General features: G+C 42.9%; 1 protein-coding gene across 1 annotated transcript in view; it reads left to right on the top strand.

Annotated features, from left to right (window-relative positions):
- Nucleotides 1-17,685, top strand: part of MYH7B (myosin heavy chain 7B) — a 156,298-nt gene that overhangs the window by 86,527 nt on the left and 52,086 nt on the right. The window contains exons 24-29 of the mRNA XM_069243897.1: nt 512-754; nt 1,349-1,525; nt 8,941-9,086; nt 10,246-10,336; nt 10,651-11,040; nt 11,561-11,687. Coding sequence (XP_069099998.1) covers nt 512-754; nt 1,349-1,525; nt 8,941-9,086; nt 10,246-10,336; nt 10,651-11,040; nt 11,561-11,687 — 1,174 coding nt within the window. The remainder of the gene's footprint in view (nt 1-511; nt 755-1,348; nt 1,526-8,940; nt 9,087-10,245; nt 10,337-10,650; nt 11,041-11,560; nt 11,688-17,685) is intronic.

The raw sequence follows: 17,685 nt of genomic DNA, 5'->3' as shown, positions 1-17,685 counted from the left end.
ATTTCCACAGCATATTTCAGTGCAAAGGAATTACCGTAACTTAGCACTGGGGCACTTGAACACCTGTGATCTATTGCAAAAAAGGTTTTTAATTAGTACTATTCTAATATCCATATTCTTAGGTTACAGGTTAGTGAGATAGCAAGTAGCATTTAAAAAAAATGGATACACACTCACACTTGGGTAAGGTGACACTGAAGGTTTGCTAAGCAATTCTATGAACCAAGCTTGAACCAACCCTTTTTTAAGAATAGACACTGCATATGGGTTATAATAAGATCTCACCAATCAAACTCAGCATTTAAAGAAAAATTAGTACTTTTTTTGCTGAAACTTTGAAGGTGCCTTTTCAATAGCTACAGCCTAGCGCTAGAAGTCAGCAGTGCCTGATGACAGCTGCACACACAACAGAATGCCTTGCAATGTATTGATGAATGGTACATTGAGATTGACTGATAAGTGGATTATATTTATAGGTGTTGTGCTCAAATTTGCATTTTGGTTCCATCAGGAGCAGGACAATCTTGCAGACGCCGAGGAGCGATGTGACCTCTTGATCAAAGCAAAGATTCAGCTGGAAGCCAAAGTGAAGGAGCTAACAGAGAGGCTGGAGGATGAGGAAGAGATGAACTCCGACCTGACCTCCAAGAAGCGCAAACTCGAAGATGAGTGTGCTGAGCTGAAGAAAGATATTGATGACCTGGAGATCACCCTAGCTAAAGTGGAGAAGGAGAAACATGCTACCGAAAACAAGGTACTTAGGGGACACATCACATGGACATTACATGTTCTTCCAAGAACATGGCAAGTGGTTCATGTGTCCTCTAGACAAAAGAAAATGACAAAGAAAGATCCATGGATCTATTCCTCTAACCAGGCCGACCGCAGGGACCTTTAGGACAATTCATGGGATTGCTGGGGCATCCATTAGGCTCTAATTTGATGATCCGGGAATCTCTCCAAATCTACATTTCTTAATAGATTCTACTATTCAATTCTCTCAGTTTTTAATTCCCCTTATTTGTAGGAGGTTGTGTCTCCCTTTTCAATATCTTTTGCATCAGCTGCACTAGACCATAACAATTATACAGAAGGAGCCTAACTATTTTGGAAAAGATAGCCACTGCAGTAGCAAAGTCACACCAAACTGTACTCTGTTTATTACCAAGTTGAACGCATAAATGGATCATATTCTTCAAGGTACCGCTGATACCAGCTTAAAAAGCTCTAGATTCCTCTTAATCGCATTTCTCCCGAAGCTGTTTTAGTTTTTCATGTTAAATTTCCAAATACAAATTCAGGCCAATCCCCACAAATGTGCCACGTTTGTCTTCTTTTGTTTTCTCAGGTTAAAAATCTTGTGGAAGAAATGGCTGCTCTTGACGAGATCATTGTGAAATTGACCAGGGAAAAAAAAGCACTGCAGGAATCCCACCAGCAGGCACTTGATGATTTGCAGGCTGAGGAAGACAAAGTTAACACCTTAACCAAGGCCAAAGCAAAGCTGGAGCAGCAAGTAGATGACGTGAGTAAATAATAAGCGCAGTTAGTGACACTACTACGCTTCATAAATAAAAAAAAGTGGCAGGGGCGCCATAAAATGATGAATTAGGATATTATGTCATTTGAGTTTAATACTAGTAAGCATGAATAAACCTTAACAACAACATAGGCTGCTTAGGAGTCCCTGGTTGCAATATTTATCACATCCACTAAAATCTGAACCCGGCCTTCAGAATTTAATGGGCATGATAATATTGCACCTCACAAATTTCGCCTCTCGCTGGGGACATAGCAAGCAGATTTTAGTGTTTTCGGCACCAGAACATGCAGGTCACAGTATTTAACAGGCTTTTTTTTTTTAAGTAAGTAATTACCAGATGTGGCAACCTCTGCACGACAGTTCACACATCTGTACAAACAGGTGTTTCCAGAGGGGTCTGAATTATATGCCCCACCAATAAACTGGGACCAAGAGTAAAAATTAAGTAATTAGACATATACTGAAGAGAGTAACAGCTAAATGCTAATGATTTTAGACAGAAAGGCTTGAAAATACTTCAGTTTTAGTTGCTTCATAAATTGTCTCATCCCCAAGAAAAGGCCTCTGAAAAACGTATACAGTGGGAGAAGAATCTGTCCCACCGAAGACACAGTTCTTTAGAAAATGTAGAAGTAAGTCAAAGGTAAGGCAGTTAGATGAATATTGCTAGACTTTAGTGAATCATTTCCTAGCACACAACATTACAAATGAGAAGCAACATGGAAAATGTTTGACTTGGAAGAAACAAGTTACTTACCTGTAAATGTAATTCTCCAGTTTTGCAAACATTAATAGATTCACTTGCTGGAATCATTCCCCGTTGTCGAGAGGGGAGTCTCCGGTGTAATACAAAACAATATTCAATTGCATATATAGCTCAGAGGCACTAAGGGGGTTATTCCAAATTTGGAGGAGGTGGTAATCCGTCCCAAATGTGACGGATTTACCACCAGACGTATTACGAGTTCCATAGGATATAATGGACTTGTAATACGGCTGGTGGTATATCCGTCACTTTACCGTCACTTTTGGGACGGATTACCACTTCCTCCAAAGTTGGAATAACCCCCTGAGTCTCTTAATTTAGTAACATCTCACAGTCATTTTATAAAAAACGGATCAAACTTAAGAGACAACCAATCAGCTCTCTCCACCCTCTAGAACCCTCGTGTGAGGAGCTGATTTCCCTCAGATTTTCCCAGTACAAGTGCAATAAAGAGTCTAGGACTGAGGAGAATGAAGGTGAGCTCCTCAGGGGAGGAAGGGTGTGTCGCATGTGAATCTATGAACGTTTCCAATACTGGAGAACTACAGTTACAGGTAAGTAACTTGTTTCTTACTCCAGTATTGGAACTTTCATAGATTCACGTGCTTGAATCAGAATAGTAAGCAGTATATAACACATTTTTGTCCTACAAATAGTAGCATAGCACTCTGAAATGTGAACTGGCATGATTATATGTACATACACTTCTTGCTATGATCTACAGCATTATAATAAGGAAAATGTGATATAACAGAAAATAAGCAGATGGAGTAAATAAATATTTTAGCTCACTGTCATTGAAACAGGTTTCGAAGGACCGCTTGACCAACGGCTGCATCCCGATGTGTCCAGGAAGTAATGCTGCGTGAAGGTGTGAGTTGTTCTCCATGTCGCAGCACAACAGATGTCTTTAATTGATACACCAGCAAACAGCGCAAAGGATGCAGAGATAGCTCTGGTAGAATGCGCTCTTACGCTTGTGTTCAATGGCCTTCCTGCTTTCTGATGGCAGAATTTGATTGCGTCCTTAATCCATCGGGTATAGTCTGTTTCGTTACCGAATGATCTTTTCTAGGAGCACTGAACGCTACAAATAACTGAGTGGACTGTCTGAGCAATTTTGTTCTGTCCAGATAGAATTTTATGCACCTTTTAAGGTCGAGTGAATGGAGCGCTCGTTCCGCAGCAGTTTGCGGGTTCGGGAAGAAAGTTTTGAGCACCACTGGCTCGTTGATATGGCATTCCGAAGGCACCTTCGGAACAAATTTAGGATTGGTGCGCGTGATGACTCTGTCCTGCCTGAACTGCAAAAGAGGTTCTTGTATAGTGAAAGCTTGAATTTCACTAACTCTGCGCGCCAAAGTAAGGGCGAGAAGGAGAGCCACTTTCCAAGTAAGGTACTTGATGTCCGCTCTGTGAATCGGCTCAAACGGCTCCTTCATAAGCTGACCAAGGACGATGTTAAGTTGCCATGCCGGCGGCAGAGGCTTTACTGGAGGAAAAGATCTGAAGAGACCTTTGAGAAATTGCTTTACTAATCTGAGAGAGCATAAGGAGAGCATAAGGATGGTTTGCCTGGTACTGTACTGTTTCTGGAGGTGGCAGCTAAATGGACTCTGATTGAGGAATGGGCTAGACCTGAACGTGCCAGTTGTAATAAATACTGCAACACTGCCTCCGGTGCAGAGGAGAGAGGGTGCATATTTTGGGTTCGCACCATACACAAAATTGCTTCCATTTTAGTCGGTAAGATTTGCTGGTACTAGGTGCACGTGCATTAGCTAGCACTTCTCTGCATTCAGACGGTAGGCCTAGATGGCCGATTTCATTGTACTCAGGAGCCATGTGTGCAAACAAAGATTTGGGGTCCGGGTGCCCCACTTGCCCCCGATTGATGGTAAGCAGCTCCGGGATTGGTCTGAGCCTGATGGATGGAGAGGCCGACAGGAGAAGCAACTCCGTGTACCACGGTTGATGCGGCCACGCTGGAGCTATGAGAATCAGCTGGCAGAGTCCCAACTTCATCTTCCTGATCATCCTTGTGAGGAGAGGAATTGGAGGAAAAGCGTACGCATAGATCCCTGAACATGCAATCGAAAATGCACCCCCCCATGATCCCTGTTGGTGATGCCAACTTGCATAATGTCGGCATTTGGCTTTCTGGGAGGATGCAAATAGGTCCAGATTCGGTTTTCCCCACTGGTCAAATATTCGATCTGGTCTAATTCCCACTCGTGTGAGGATGTCGCCAATCTGCTTAGCAAATCCGCAATGGTATTCTGTAGGCCTGGGACATGCTCTGTAGTGATGCAGATTGAGTGGTGAATGCACCATTTCCAGATGGCTTGTGCTTCTTAAGAGAGTATGCAAGACAGTGTTCCTCCCTGCTTATTTAGTAGTGCATTGTGGTGGTATTGTCTGTCCTGACAAGCACCACTGACCCTCGTATCCTTGGGAGGAAGGCTTGCAAGGCATAATAGACCGCTCTCAGCTCGAGAAGATTTATGTGGAATAAACAGTGAGAGGGTGGCCACTTGCCACTCACCCGAAGGTCCTGCAAGCAAGCGCCCCATCCTGTGAGTGATGCACCCATAATTACAATCATTGGAGGAACTCGTGCCAAGAAACTGAGTCCTTTGGAAATGTTCTTGGGATTCGTCCACCAATACAGAGAATGGACCATGCACGTTGTTACGAGGATGGTATCCTCGAAGGAGCCTCGTGCTTGCATCCATTGCTTGTCCAGTTCTTCCTGGATTGGACGCATTCGGAGGCGGCAGAATGGAATGAGGCTGATACATGACAACATCATGCCCAGCAAGGACTTGTACTGCCGAACTGAAAGACACCTTTTTCTTTGGAAGCTGTATTAGCCTTGTTTGTCTGTCCGGTGCTGGAGAGGCTTTGGCTCATTGAGTGTCCAAGATAGCCCTTAGGAAGGCTAATCGAGTGGATGGCTGTTTGAATTATTTTTCTTTGTTGAGCGGAAGGCCTAATTCCTTGAAAAGGCACAGAGTCACCTTGACTGAACTTTCTGTTGTCTGGACATCTGGGGCTTTTACCAACCAATCGTTGAGGTAGGGAAAAACATGGTGTTTTTTTCTCCCTAGATAGGCCGCCACTGGCGCTAGACATTTGGTAAAGATTTCTGGTGCTGAACATAGGCCAAAGGGAATGACCTTGAACTGGAAATGTTTGCCATTGACCACAAACCTCAAGTACTTTCTGTGGAGCGGATGAATGGAAATGTGAAAGTACGCATCGTGAAGGTCGAGAGAGGCCATGTAGTCTGCTTTGTTCAGAAGCTGGAGGATGTCTTGGAGGGTGACGATCCGAAATGTTTGCTTCTTGAGGTACTTGTTTAGCTCCCGTAAGTCTAGGATTGGCCACCATAGGCGAGACTTTTTTCGGATGAGACTGAAGCTGGAGTAAAAACCCTTTCTCTTCTGGGAATGCAGAATAGACTCTATAGCCCCTTTCTTCAGCATGGTTGTTACCTCCAAGCAGAGTAGACAAAGGTGTTTTTGACGTACCTGGGATGGAGGCATTGAAGGGGGAATCTGGGTGAATTCCAACAGGTGTCCGAAGCAGATGACATCCAGCACCCACTTGTCTTTGGTTATTTGTTGCCAGTGTTGGATATGAAGTTTCAGAATTCCATGATAAATTGTAGGAGGAGATTCTTTAGATTGACGCCCCTGTTTCTTCTTGTGGTAGGGTCTGGTATTTGCTGTGGGAGGTGGTTGTCTCGGCTGGTACTGTGCTCTAGAAGGCTAAAACATGGAGGAATAGGATAGGTACCTATATTGTTAGTATCTACAACGAAAGGAAGGTTGACCTCTGCTCCTAGCACCCTGAGAGGGCACTTTCCTATACTGCAGAGTGCCCAGGGATTTAGCTGTTTCCGTATCTGCGTTGATGTCTTGAAGGGCATCGTCGACGTGCTTGCCAAATAGAGTTTCTCCGTCATACGGAAGATCTAGAATTTTAGTTTGTATTTCTGGCCGAAAGTTGGTGGACTCAACCATGGGCGATATAGGCAAAGCCGGAACTGGTATAATATAATAATCCCATTCATCATTATCTGGCTGTATCTCACCTTCCTCCGCATCCTCATCGGAGGATACCTGATGTCTTGGCGTGGAAAGAACAGACTGCTGTGACCTTGGCTGAGGTGCATCATGCTGCAAGAGAGGAGTTGCTGGCGGAAGCCTTGGGTGTAGTATGAAGCCTCACCATCATCCGAGTATTCTTGGCACTTAACCCTTCACTGGGAAGGGCTGCTGGCCACTCCAAAAAACCCTCCTCATCTGAGTCATCTTCATCCAAGAGATGTGAGGGTAAAAGGCTGGAAACCTTGCTAGGAGATGTAACTGAGGGTGTTAGGTGATACTTTTTCACCTGATGAGAACAGAGGCAATGAACATGGCCTCTGAACCTTTACTGTAGTCTTCATCGTCAACAAGAGGTGTGCCATCGACGGTGGTATCATCGACGAGAGCATCACCGTATTGACCATCGTCGATGGTGGTAACGCCGACAGCAGAGACGTCATCTACGGTTGGAGTGTCATTGACGGTTGGTGAGTCATCCACAATGGCGTCGACGGCTGTTGCTCTGTCGACGAAGCCGTCGTCGGTGGAGGCAGCGGTGACGAGGCAGTCGACAGCGGAAATAGCGTCGACAAGGCCGTTGTCAGCGGGGTCGGCGATGAGAGCGTCGACGGTATCACAGCTGACGGTGAAGCTATAGGACTTGCCGTCGACGAGGATGAACATATCGTCGATGAAGAGCCGGATCTCGCCATAGTGATAGACAGTGTGGCAATGGTAGAAGACGTTGTCAGGACTTGAGCAGTCGATGTTGATCTTGCCAATGGCACAGAAGCTGGCTTTTTGAAGGTATGCTTTACCTTGAGTGGTGATGTCGACAGCTCAGAAACAGGCTTCTTTTTGGACTTAAAGTCAGAAGCTTTAGCCTTCATCTTTGAAGGGCTACCAGTCTTTGAGGATGCCTCAGCAGATTTGACAGTTTTTCTTGGTCTTTCCTCTGAAGAAACTTCAGATTGACATTTGACAGGCGTTTTCACTACAGAAACAGAAGAAGAGGCACTGTCCTCATCAGAGACAGGATTGTCCCTGGATTTCAACTTCTGGAGCCAGATGAGAAGACGACCCTCTCTGTCTTTAAGGGTCTTAGTAGAAAATGTTCTACATACCTTGCAGTCTCTAGGTTTGTGGCTCGGATAGAGACAATGAATACTGTTCTTATGCTGATCATCAGCATGCATCCTGTTCTTCATGCAAGTAGCACAAGCTATAAAGAGCCCTTTCTTAGGTGTCTCTGACATGGTAGTCAGTTTGAACCACCTTGAACTATTCCTGAAGAGAGAAAATATCCAAATCCACTCAGAAAGAATTTCTGAGAGAAAAACTGAGCAGAGCTCAGAGGAGACTCCTTAGCACAACATGCAGTGGAAAATCTGAGGGAAATCAGCTCCTCACAGGAGGGTTTTAAAGGGTGGTGAGAGCTGATTCGTTGTCTCTTAAGTTTGGTCATTGTTTATAAAATGACTGTGAGATGTTACTAAATTAAGAGGCCTAGTGCCTCTGAGCTTTATATGCAATTGAATATGGTTTTGTATTACACCAGAGACTCCCATCTTGACGACTGGGAATGATTCAAGCATGTGAATCTATTAAAGTTCCAGTACTGGAGTAAATCAGTATTTAGGTGAGATTTAAAACCTGCGCTAGTATCGACAGCCATAGATTAGTAATTTGTAACATAGCTTCTGACTAGGGGAAGGCTAGAAGCAGAGTAGCCAAGGAACAAGTATGAGGCTGTGTTCAATTTAGATATTTAATGACCTAGAAGAGGAATTATATACATTGAAAAAAAATATTGAAAATTGGAAAATACAGTCAACTCTGTAGTAGAATGAAATTTATAAAGGTATGAATGAGTGATACTCTGATTTTTTCTCTTCTTGGGAGTTATCACCACTGTTTTCCAAGCCAAAAGAAACAGTTTAATATTGTTTTAACAGAAGGGGCAATAAGATTTAATGGCTATACTTAAATGTATTTATTATTTATTTGTCGGAAGACTGCAAATACATATTCAAGGTACTAAATACCAATGACAAGCTTAACTGGCAAAAACTAGAAAATAAATTTTGTTGTTTACTTGAAAATACTTCCAAACACTTACCCAATGGGCCAGATGGCCTATTAGATGATCATTTTAGGCCTGAGACCAGCTTTCACATTCTGTGCTTCTTTGTTTTAATTTACTTCCGCTGCATTTTCATGCCCTCTCCTTTTCAAAGTACTCAGTGTAATGATACAACACCGAATAACTACAACATCAAAAGTTGCTTCCAATTCTATGGGCCTGATTTAGAGTTTGGTGAAAGGGTTCTTTGCCACAAACCTTATGAATAATCCATCTGCTTTATTACAAATGCCAAAGGATATAATTTACTTATAATAAGTCTGAGGGGATATATCTATCATGTTTGTGATGGAGTAACCCACAAGACAAACTCTAATCAGGTCCTATGTTTCTATGGAGCTACCTCTTTCCATAAAAGCTAAATACAAATTCCTGTCCCACATTCTCTGTGTAGCTGGAAGGTTCCTTAGAACAGGAAAAGAAGATCAGAATGGACCTGGAACGGGCTAAACGGAAACTTGAAGGCGATCTGAAACTAACCCAGGAGTCGGTCATGGATCTTGAAAATGATAAACAGCAGCTAGAGGAAAAGCTCAAAAAGTAAGCTATCAGAATGAACATCTAATTTGTGATTCATGGAATTAGGTGTTCATATACAGTTGTATAATGCTATGATGTATTAGTGAAATATTTACTGAAATCTTTATGAAGTCTTTAATTGGAGGTATTTTATGGAAAGTAATTGATGGTTCTTAATAGTATCCTTACTGGGCCTCGAGTTGATCATGATGCCCCCCTCCTCTATAATGGTAGAAATATTATATTACACTCCGCACATCATGCATATATAGTTTATGCTATGGAGTTTTTTCACATATATTTGTTTTAAAAGAGCAATTTAACCAAAACCAGAATGCAAAGCATTAAACTGTGTAGTAATTGTTAAATGCAAACTGATGGTAAATAATGACTTTCTTCTGCTCGTTTCCCTGTAGAGTGTTAACAAAATGGAATTTGAACATTTTTACTATAGTAATGGCTGTGTGTATAATTGTTTAATGTCCATTTTCTCTAAATAACATCCTAATAGGCCACATTGTTTTCAATTGCAAGGCATATCTTTCTATCTATTTTGTAAAAAAATAAAGTGAGTGTCAGGGCCCTTCTTAGAAGGCTACTGCAGCTGGCACCCTGTTAGCGCAGCCAGTGAGAGTCAACACAACCACCAACCACAGCACTTGCCTAAGTGTGACAATTTAGTCTATTCCAGTCCACCCAAAGCTGTAAGAATGGCATGGGTGGCAAGTATTACTCATTTCAACTATATATTGAATTATTAAGCAACTGTTGTTGTACTAATCTCCAAATTAGACAACCAATGCTCCAAGTTGTGAACTCTCATAAGTGCTCCTCTTGAGAATTAGTTGACGGTGCCGAGCACCAGAAACCACGGCTCAAATCCATCCATCCGTCTATCTATTTGCCTATCTCTCAAGAGAGGGGAGATTTAAGGGGCTTTAAAGATTGATTTAAATTGCCTAAAAAGCTGGTAGCCTTCCATGAAGTTACCTTCATCGATTCTACTTTTCCCTGGATCTTCATTTGTTGCATAACATTACTTGTTTTATATAAGCACAATTTACACTAGTGAGATGGTTTTTGGTACTGAAGTTGATTGTCGTTTGTATGGCTGAACCTATGCTCCTTTTCTGGAAGGCATCTGACCTCTAAATATAAACAAGTTTGTTTCATTTCACAGGAAAGACTTTGAGATAAGCCAGTTGAATTCCAGGATTGAAGATGAGCAGGTTCTATGTGGTCAGTTACAGAAGAAAATCAAAGAACTCCAGGTAAGTTAATCACACGAATAAATAACAATAGCGCAGAAAAGATGAAAAAGAATGTTAAGGACTGTAGTAACCATGTTTCTGTCGCCATTATCCATGTTTGATCCTCCTTCTCATTTGTAGCGTTGCAGTACTAACCTGAGTGAAGTCTGTGGCTGTGTCCATTGAGATAGTTTTTCTCAGCTGAGTTTGTAGTCAGATCTTTCATCTGTGCCTTTACTTGGATAGTTCAGGTGGCACTCTGCAGCCCTCGCATTCGGTGATTCTTACTTTTCAGTTTCTACAACTGTATCTTTATGCGCTCTCCTTCTGTGCAGGCACGAATTGAAGAGCTAGAGGAAGAGCTGGAGGCAGAGAGAACAGCTAGGGCCAAGGTGGAGAAGCAGCGCTCAGAGGTGGCACGGGAGCTGGAGGAGCTTAGTGAACGTCTCGAGGAAGCTGGAGGTGCCACTTCACTGCAGATCGAGATGAACAAAAAGCGGGAGGCAGAGTTCCTAAAGATGCGGCGGGACCTGGAGGAGGCTACGTTGCATCATGAGGCCACAGCTGCTGGTCTGCGCAAGAAGCACGCCGACTCTGTGGCAGAACTGGGGGAACAGATTGACAGCCTGCAGAGGGTGAAGCAGAAATTGGAGAAAGAGAAGAGTGAGATGAAAATGGAACTCGACGATTTCTCATCAAACATTGAACAGCTGACCAAAAACAAGGTTAGGAGCTTTAAATATGTATGGAATCATAAAACAAGCTATATGGATTGGCATTTAACCTCACTGCAGAAACGTAACCCCATCTGCTTAGGTTAAAGTCCTTTGTTCAGAACATCTACACCTGAAAAAACAGCACAGAACAAACCATTCATGCTGATTTGCCAGGAGTCATAAGCTATTTATTAATATTATTGAGGGTGTAGAAGGGCACCATGACAGCTCAGGGCTCCTTCTTTAATTAGATCAGACACCTCCCCACACACCTAATGACAATAGCATTCCCTCTAGTTTCTCTTAATGTAAATTGGTAGCCACTGGATTGATTGTAAGATCCTCTTTGTGCCTGACTGGCATTCTTGTAAATATATAAGTTGCATAATATTTTGTCCCACAAAAAAAGAATTAGAAGAAGATAACCCTAAAAAGAGTAAAAAATGCCTACCCCGAGATGTTATTTTTTCTCATGGACTATATATATAGTGTACACTACAGTATTGCAGTATTCTTTTTTTCCCCAAAGGCGAATGCTGAAAAGCTGTGCAGAACATACGAGGACCAGCTAAGCGAAGCCAAGTGCAAAGTGGATGAATTACAACGCCAGCTTGCGGATGTGTCCCTCCACAGAGCAAGATTGCAGACTGAGAATGGTGAGTACCAATGTTTACTATATGGTAAAATGCTTTCACTCAGCCCTATGGAGCATGAGTAGTGGGTAGTGTGATGGAATATTTTGTATGCCCTATTTCTGAGGTCGATGATCTTTCTATCCGTGCAAAGGGTTTAACTAGGGAATCAGTTAACAACCAATCAACATTTAATTTACAGTGTAACCAATTTGGCCACACAATAAGGACCCAAAATGGAAATAAAGTTAAATGGTTTTATTACCAATTAACACTCAAGGAAATGGTAACAACTCTTAAAAACCTAGCTGTAAAGATACAGAATAACAATGGAGTAGCAAAACCTTCTGAAGAAGTTTAGACAAGTTAGCATAAGACAAACCAGAAATTCGATAACAGCAATACAGAGTATTAAGAGCAAGATCAGGCTTGGAAAACAGTTGCTGTTCAACTCTATTATACACTGGTGCAAATTAAATCATATAGCTAAGAAAAACTAAGGGCAGTTAGGGAAATACTCATAGGAATCTAAGCTTTCTGCAAACAGAGAAATCTTGCTATAAAACACAAGGGCAAAATGTGAAAACTAAAAATAAGAGTAAAAGGATTTGTTAAAATGAAGAGGAAGGTGTCAGCATTTCAGAAGCTTGGTCAAGAGTCTTCTTAGAGAGATAAGTGTAAGTCTAAGCCACACTCAGCAAAGCATGGGAACAAAGGGGAAAGTCAGAGGACTGTACCTCTCAAAGTCTAAGGGAATCTGCACTACAATCAATCAGTGAAAGCCCTAGTTAATACCACAAAATTCAGTCAGGTAACGCCTTCTTGGCCACACCACTACAAGCACCATTGTATACCCCTCACCACGGTGTAACTTGCAACATCACCTTCAGCTTCCAGGGCAGTCCTGAGAACACTGCAGTCCTTGGTCCCCTGGACATCTTTTGCAACATGTATGTATAAGGTTAGTCATCTCACTCTCGAGATCCTCATGTTCCACATTCAAGAACTTTTTCTCAGAGTCTCTATTAGTAAAATAAAAGCACATTTATTCCCCAACTAACAGTTCGCGTGGATGCATCTGCAATGAAATTACACATTCACAGACAATAAAAAACTGTTTCTTACGTTAAAGAAATTCAGGCCTAGTCAGGCTGACATTAAACTAATGCACATTTAATTTCACGCTATACTGTGCACATATTAATTGAATATAAAAATTAACTATATAAATTCAAATAGGATGTCATGTTACAATTAGAATAAATGCAGACTTTACTAATGCATGAACATAAATGTGATTTAGAAGTACTTTTTACACATTACACTTACATAAACTGTTAGTGATTTAAATGCAAATTTACTCAAATAACATGTGGATTGTTATAAAATTATACTCTATAATTATAGTTCATTTAATAAGGTTAAGACATATCATATATGATTTTCCTGACACTACAGTGAAAGCACCGTACCATTGACTTCAAGTACACCACTTATATCAGTTAAATCTTAAAACTCACAGTGTAAACTACATCATGGGTACATATAGATCAAGATTGTGATGTTAGGGGTGGCAGCAAATTCTACCTGCTCCAGGTGTAAGACGTTTGACTCCAAAACTATACATACTAGGTAAGGCTGAGTATAACTGACTAGTCTTTTGCCTTTGAACGTTATCATTAGAGGCCTCCAGCTCTGAAATAAGACAAACTACTTAATTCACGTCTTGTCTCTTAATCAAAATTATTTAAGGTTCACTACCATAGGTTTCCTTTCTGTGAAATATTGGATTAGATTATTACAGCTCCTTGTACCAACTATTCTGCTTTGTCAAATCTATATTTTTTAGTTGGGCCCATGGGCTTTCTGCACTACACCCAAGTGTATGTTGCATGCTAGAGCATGTGGCCATGACCTAGATGGTGGCTGGAGTTCACAAGTCAATTGAAGAAGTCTAAATATCATATCATGTTTTAAGTTTACTGATTGTTCGATATATAATAGTTAATCATCAAATTACATAAAGGAATCACAATAAAAATCTAAAAACAGTTGGGATAAAATGTACAGAAGTGTTAAACTTTAATGAGTTTAAAATTTTAAACACAAATAGTATAGAACAAATCGACTGCATTATTAAACTCAAACTGAGGTGTCGGCTAGTAGCTTCTTCTTTATTGACCAGGCTATATGCAAAAACTTTGAAAATGCTACTACCACTATCATTGACGTGACACTCAGATTCTGTAGGATTCTCCCTTAACTGTTATGCTAAGGGTTCGGCACAGATGCACTAGCCATCTGCTTCGGCTTCAGCATATGGGGCACAGAAAAATAGCAGATGTTCATCTGTTTCTATGGCAGTTTTGCAATAAAAGCAACATCGTGACCCCTTGTGCGAGCCCCCCATGTAGCAGTAAAGGTGGCTACTGGGAGTGTCCCATACCTGGAATGAAGAAAGACTGATCATGCACAGGCTGGGCATATGAAATCTAAAAACTCCTTGGCCCTGCTTATAGATTTGTGGAGCAGGAAGACACTTTTTAGACTGACTGTAGTGGCAATGGCAATTTCCTCATATACCAGTTTTTTTTTTTTTACTAGTTTAACATCACCAGGACGAATAGACTTGGTTATTCCCTAAGTTGTCCTAAGCCCAGGTCTGATCATGCCCTTTTCCTGGATCTGAGCCATTTCATTTTTACCGCTGAATTAATTCTTAAAATATCTGCTATCCCCTCTTTAAAGGGGTTTAATTCGCTGGTGCTCCAGATGCATATCCAATATAGCCAGGGTCTTAGCACAGCCAACACAGTAATCTCATGGATCCTTAGATCCAAGCGCAGCGGTACAAGAGATGTTCCCCTCCCAAGACCAGTAAGGACTCTAAGGAAGTTGTTTTCCACCACTCGCAAAGAATCTACATTGGAAACCCCCCCCCCAAAGCTCAGCACTATGGAGAGCTGCCCTCCCTAGCTTGCGCCTTATTTATTTCCACTGCTGGCAGAATAGGGGTCCAATTAACCTTCTTAGCAAATTTACATATTGCCCCTGCTCTATGCTTTAGTGTAATGGTGTTTTTTTTAAAATATGCAGTTCCTAAGACCCAGTTTGAGCTAATCTAATGCCAAGTAGTTGAACTCCTTGTAGGAGACTGGCCTGGTTTGTAGTGGGTACCCTAGGTACTTACACCTTATACCAAGTCCAGTTATCCCTTATTAGTGAAATGCAGTCAGTTTTCTAGCAGCTTAGGCTGTTAGAGGTAGCTGTAGCAGAGCAGCTTAGGCTGAACTAGGAGACATGCAAAGCTCCCGCAAAAGCCCTATGGCTACACAGTACTTGTACACAATAAAAGATAACACTCAGTGTTACCAAAAATAAAAGGTACTTTATTTTAGTGACACAAGGCCAAATATATCTTAGCGGCAATACTCCTTCTGTAGGTAAGTATTATACACAATATATACACTAGACACCAAAATAAGGTAAGTAAATAGTCACAGAATAGTGCAAACAGTAGAAAATCCCATAGAATGCAATAGGAAGAAATAGGCATAGGGGCAACATAAACCATATGCTAAGAAAGTGACATGTGAATCACAAATTCCCCCCTAGGCAAGTGCAGTGTGTAAAGGGGCGCTGGGAGTGTAAGAAAACTACAAAGGTGAGTAAAATACCCCACCCCAGAGCCCAGGAAAGTAGGAGTAAAGTACTGCAAGTTTCCACAGGACACACTACAAGTCGTGATAAGAGTTATTGCAAGAACCAAGCAAGACTGCAAGCAACAAATGCTGGATTCCTGGACCTGAAGACCTGTGAAGAGAGGAGACCAAGTCCAGAAGATTCCAGGTAGCAATGGAGCCCCTGCCAACCTAGAAGATGGTGCAAAAGAGGATTCTCCGGTTGGAAGAAGTCTGCAGAAGAGCACCGAAGAAGATGGCTGCAGGTTCCTGCATGATGCAAAGGATGTCCCACGTCGAGATGTTGGATGCAGGCAAGTTACAGTGCTGGATACGTCCAACAAGCCTTGGTTGAAGCAAGTACGTGGTTTGCATCAAAATGGTGCTGCCTGGACCCAGGAGGGACCTGGGGGCCTCAACTTGGACTGAGGAGGCAGAGGGGGCTCCCAACACTGGAGGGAACCCACAGATGACTATGCAGCACCCACGGGAGTCCCAGGACACAGAGACAAAGAAGGCGCAAATTGTGGTTGCTGCAGCACTACAGAAGAAGGTCCAACGCCGCCGGAGAACAACTCAGCGAGTTGAGCGTCACAGGATAGAGTGCTGGGGACCTGGGCAACACTGTGCACAAAGGATTCTTGCAAACAGTGCACAGAGGCCTCAGGAGCTAGAGATCACGCAGATCACAGTGGTAATGTCAGAAACTGGGAAGGTATGCTCTTACCACCGCCAAATTTGGACAGCTGGATCTTAGGACAGTCTGGGTAAAAGGGGTCCACTAACTGTGTTCCAGGGAGCAGACTCGCCATTAGGAGAGAAGTCCCAGAGAACCAGTCATCGTCTTAAAAGGTGCCTGATGGAGCAAGGAAGTGAGTCTGTTACTCCACGGTAGATTTCTTCGGTCCTTCTGGTGCAGGATGAAGACAGGGAGTCCTCACAGCGTGCACACCTTGGAAACTGTTGGAGTTGCTGGCTGGAGCTGAAGTTGCAGAGTCACAGTAGCCTTCTTGGATACTTTGTTGCAGTTACAGCGGTTCCTGGAGCAGTCCATGGTTGATCTGACGGTTAGAGGATGAAGCAGTAGTTGCAGAGGATTCCTGGTGGAATCTGGCAAGCTGAATCTGAAGAGGAACCCACAGGAGAGACCCTAAATAGCCCTGAGAGGGGGATTGGCTACCTAACCAGGTATGCACCTATCAGGAGGGGTCTCTGATGTCACCTGCTGGCACTGGCCACTCAGATCTCCAGAGTGTCCTCACACCTTGGAAAACAAGATGGCTAACACCAGGGACACACTGTAGGAGCTCTGGGCTGATAAGCACCTACAGTGCTGATCTGTGTGTTGCGTGGCAGGTGTTTGGCTGTGGTGTGCTGCCTTTTTAGGACTTACATCGGAAAGCGCAGAGGGACCAATAGAGGTGGCAGGCTCTGCCCCACGTTGGGTGCTTAAGTGTGTTGCCCCCTGCCTTGGATTGCCATCTTCGCATGCACGATGGGGCGTGTCAATAACAAACCTCACCAACTGGATGAATGCCTGGAAGCACGTTCCCTGCCCTCAGAGGATTCAGTGACCTCGACTCCTGCAGACTGCATCATTACCAGGCAGGTAATACCTCCGGTCGACAATTTGTATATCATACTGCAGGAAATACGCGATTCCAGAGTAATCATGGGATAGAAACTCGACGCCCTCACCACACATATTAGTTTGCTAAAAGCCGATCACCATAAGCTTGCAGAGAGGGTCAAATCGACAGAACGAACATTAGCTACCTCAACGCCGGGACACGCGGAACAAGGTTCAGTGACGGCACAGTTACGTAAACAAGTGTAACAACTTCAGGATCGTAGATACAGAGGGCAGGGCACGCAGAAATAATATCCACATAGTGGGTCTACCAGAAGGCTCTAAAGGCACTGAGCCCACCCAATTCATTGAAGCATGGCTGCAGTCACAGGTGGCCGCTGAAGGTCTGTCTGCAATCTTCACAGTGGAACCTGTGCCCGCCAGGAAACCCATTCCAGGTGCCCCTCTGAGGCCGATAGTGGCAAAAATCTTGATCTTTAAAGACAGAGACATGCTACTCCGTGTAGCTCGAGAACATGCACCGCTTACTGTCTAAGGGTCAAGGGTGTCGCTTTATCTGGACTACATGGTGATGGTACAGCGCCGTAGGGCCTCCTTTCAGGAAGTGAAGTGCCAGCTCAGAACCTTTGGTCTTGGGTATGCACTGATATTCCCAGCTAAGCTTAAAATCATACATGAGCGTTGCTCTCACTTTTTTGATTCACCAGCAGCAGCCAGAGTGGCTGGATCAGAATTTCCAAGGATCGCAAGA

This window comes from Pleurodeles waltl, chromosome 7 (assembly GCF_031143425.1).
Source record: "Pleurodeles waltl isolate 20211129_DDA chromosome 7, aPleWal1.hap1.20221129, whole genome shotgun sequence".
Classification (NCBI taxonomy): domain Eukaryota; kingdom Metazoa; phylum Chordata; class Amphibia; order Caudata; family Salamandridae; genus Pleurodeles; species Pleurodeles waltl.
This window is presented reverse-complemented; position numbering and strand designations above follow the sequence as displayed.